General features: G+C 59.2%; 1 protein-coding gene across 1 annotated transcript; it reads right to left on the bottom strand.

The window, feature by feature from the left end:
- Window positions 1-515: 515 nt before the first annotated feature.
- MNEG_9644 (hypothetical protein) lies at window positions 516-2,991 on the bottom strand (the record flags this gene model as incomplete). The annotated part of the gene is made up of 3 exons (XM_014041885.1): window positions 516-531; window positions 1,448-2,171; window positions 2,961-2,991. The coding sequence occupies 3 exons, from the start codon at window positions 2,989-2,991 to the stop codon at window positions 516-518; spliced, it is 771 nt and encodes a 256-aa protein (XP_013897339.1).
- Window positions 2,992-3,389: the final 398 nt, after the last annotated feature.

The raw sequence follows: 3,389 nt of genomic DNA, 5'->3' as shown, positions 1-3,389 counted from the left end.
CGTAGATCTGTTCAGCGTTGCCCAGGCAGCTGCAGCCGGCGGGCGAAGCGCACCCCGTTGCGTTAGGAGTAACGCAGGGGGGACAGCCCCTCCCAACTGACACTTGACATTTCTGGAGCAAGACATTTAAGCAATTCTTATGCAACTCCGCCAGGAACGCGGCCGGGTCCATCACAACTAGTGATGGATGAAGGGGCGCAGCACGGCGGCCTGGGTTCCCGCAAGCCAGCCCCCCTTGCCTCCGAGGTACGTGGGAAACACCTACGATTAATTTTTACCTGAATTTCTCGCTTCGGCAATGCAAGTACGTGTTGGAGCGTGCTTGCCTCCAGCTGGCTGCAGGGCAGCTGTTCGTCAGCTGACTAAGTGCGCCCAGCACTGGTGTCTGGCCCCCAATGAACCACCAAGAGCCAGCCACAAAGTCCTAGTGGCAATTATTCAAAACGTGCCAGAGGAGAGTAAGGCAGCTGTGCTGCTCGTCACCTTGTTTGTCAGCGTGGGGCACCTGTTTTCCGCTAGGTGGCCGCGTTGCTGGGTGGTCGGGCACCGTGGAGGGTTGCTTCCAATCAGGGACTACTTGTGCAAGTCCATCATTTCATACACTTCAGGTCACGTTCTGACCGTCGATTGGCCGCCAACTCGGCCCATCGTCTGCGATCGTCTACCCCTCTCACAGCCCGCAGCTGATCACTTCGGGGGTGAGCACTCGCGCGCGTCCTGTCATAATCGTAGATGACACAAGCGTTGCGTTGAAACTTAATAAAATGGACCCACGCGGGCCCACGAATGCGGCCCCGGCAAGACCATTGCAATGCTTCCCTCCCAACCATTCCCCGCTAGGCCCTGACGAACATCATCTTGGTCATCCAGGACGGGCCACCATAATGTGAGCAGTGACCCATCTGCCGATGTTGGTGCATCGGATCTCTCTGTCGTGTCGCAATGGATGCTATGTCGGAGCTGGGATTCCAGCAGCCAGACACGGACAGCTGCAGACTAACACCACTAGCACCCAACCTGCTCACTTTGACGTAGGGTCAAAGCAAGTATGAGGTGCCATGTGGTGTGCACGACCCTACTGCTCATTGTTGGGGTGTGCTACACAGCAGGACACCCTCAGCACAGCATGTTGCAGCATTCAAGTGCTGATGGTGAGTAACAATATCTGCAGCACGCTGCGACGATGCATGAATGCGCCCACCACAGAGCTGAATCTGCACCGTTCGCTATCTCGATTGTTATGAAATTATTTGGGATAGCAGATCGGAGGAGTCGACATGTGACCAGTGCAGGAACGCTAACATTGGCATGGGTCAGCCGCAGCTCTCCCGCAGTGGCGCAGCTCTCCCATGGATCCAGCTCGCAAAAACCGCTCAATATGTGAACATCTCCATGCTCCATCCTTGCATGTGCAGGCACTTCGAGTGGACGCCAGCTCCTTGAGGACCCCTCGCCGTCGGCCTCGCCGTCGGCCTCGCCGTCGGCCTCGCCGTCGGCCTCGCCGTCGGCCTCGCCGTCGGCCTCGCCGTCGGCCTCGCCGTCGGCCTCGCCGTCGCCGTCGGCCGACCCTTCGGCCTCGCCGTCGCCGTCGGCCTCCCCCTCGGCCTCGCCCTCGGCCTCGCCGTCGCCGTCGGCCTCCCCCTCGGCCTCCCCCTCGGCCTCGCTGTCGCTGTCGCCCTCCCCCTCGGCCTCGCCGTCGCTGTCGCCCTCCCCCTCGGCCTCGCCGTCGCCGTCGCCCTCCCCCTCGGCCTCGCCGTCACCGTCGCCCTCCCCCTCGGCCTCGCCGTCGCCCTCGCCGACGCCGCCGGCCTCGCCGACGCCGTCGGCCTCGCCGACGCCGTCGGCCTCGCCGACGCCGTCGCTCTCGCCGACGCCGTCGCTCTCGCCGACGCCGTCGCTCTCGCCGACGCCGTCCACCTCGCCGACGCCGTCCACCTCGCCGACGCCGTCGACCCCGCCGACGCCGTCCACCTCGCCGACGCCGTCGACCTCGCCGACGCCGTCGACCCCGCCGACGCCGTCCACCTCGCCGACGCCGTCGCTCTCGCCGACGCCGTCCACCTCGCCGACGCCGTCCACCTCGCCGACGCCGTCCACCTCGCCGACGCCGTCGCCGTCGCCGTCGCCGTCCACTACGCCTCCCTCAACCCCAGTGCGTGTGTTGTCAATGGCTGATCACCGTGACTTGAGGAGCCAATGTAGATTGCGGTGCACTACTTATGGCACGAGGTTGGGCAAAATCTACAACAAATCTCATATGCTTTGCAACAAACCCACAGGTGGATGCAGGAACTATCACTCTGAATGGTCAGATCGTGCAGCTGGCCACCATATTTGCATCTCCTGCCGACCCCCTTACCAGGCTGCTGCTCCTTGCAGTTCCTTGGATGTGAGTGCAATTCAAATTGGCTGAGTCAGTAGTGATAATGGGTGCCGCTGGTGTAGTTGTGCTGCCTCCATAACAAACTTGATGTGATCTCTTGATTAAAGCCGGGCCACTATTTACAAGAGAAAGTATACATGTTCCTTGACGCCAATGCAGACGCCCACAAAATGTGGATGCAATGAATGTTAACCCCATCTGGATGCTCTTGCTTGCATCACTCTTGTGGTGACGCGTAACTTGCTGCTCGGTCCTGTGTGGTCTAAAATAATGGCCCCATGTCCTGCAACAACTCTCACAAAACTGGGTCATCCAAAATTACCCACACCCCCACTCCCCACCCAGAAACAACCCAACCCTAGCCAGACAAATTGCTGATACACTGGCAATCAGGATCGACACATCCACCGATGCTGTGTTCATCGTCTACAGGGTGAGACCATTTCCCTTTGCTTGCCTCTCATCATAAGGTCAATGCGTGAACACATGCTGCAGGGCTGGCTGGCTGGCTTGCGCAAACTTTTTTGGCTAATGCAATCAGGCTGTCAGGCAAGGTTGCCATGTTTGTGCGACTCACCCCCACTTGCGCATTGTTTCTTGCTGCGCATCCTCACAGCTGTATGATGGTTCGTCTGTGGGCCGGCACTTGCTCCAAGCCAACCTCCTAATTGATGCTTTCAAGATCAGCAAGAGTGTTGTGAGCCAGGTCGTCGGGCAGTCAGCTCTCATTCCCATCAAATTGGTCATTGATGGTGCCACTGCAGCAGGAATTCCGCCCAAGGTTGTCATCACCCAGGGTGGAGTGTCAAGCCCAGCCAAGGTACCAAAGACCAACGTCAACTTGGTCATATCCCCAAGTGCCGCCTCGATGTGAGCTGGGGCAGGGTGTATGGGGTTAAGAGAAATTCTGCTTTCTGTGGAGCGTTTGGATTGTGAACGGTGATGTTAAAGTGCACTTGCCCCTCATTTGCCCCAGATTGAAAGTGTTTTAATGTGTCACGCAGCC

The sequence above is a fragment of the Monoraphidium neglectum genome, assembly GCF_000611645.1.
Source record: "Monoraphidium neglectum strain SAG 48.87 unplaced genomic scaffold scaffold02009, whole genome shotgun sequence".
Classification (NCBI taxonomy): Eukaryota; Viridiplantae; Chlorophyta; class Chlorophyceae; order Sphaeropleales; family Selenastraceae; genus Monoraphidium; species Monoraphidium neglectum.
The sequence above is the reverse complement of the archived record's forward strand: the minus strand, read 5'-3'. Positions and strand labels throughout refer to the sequence as shown.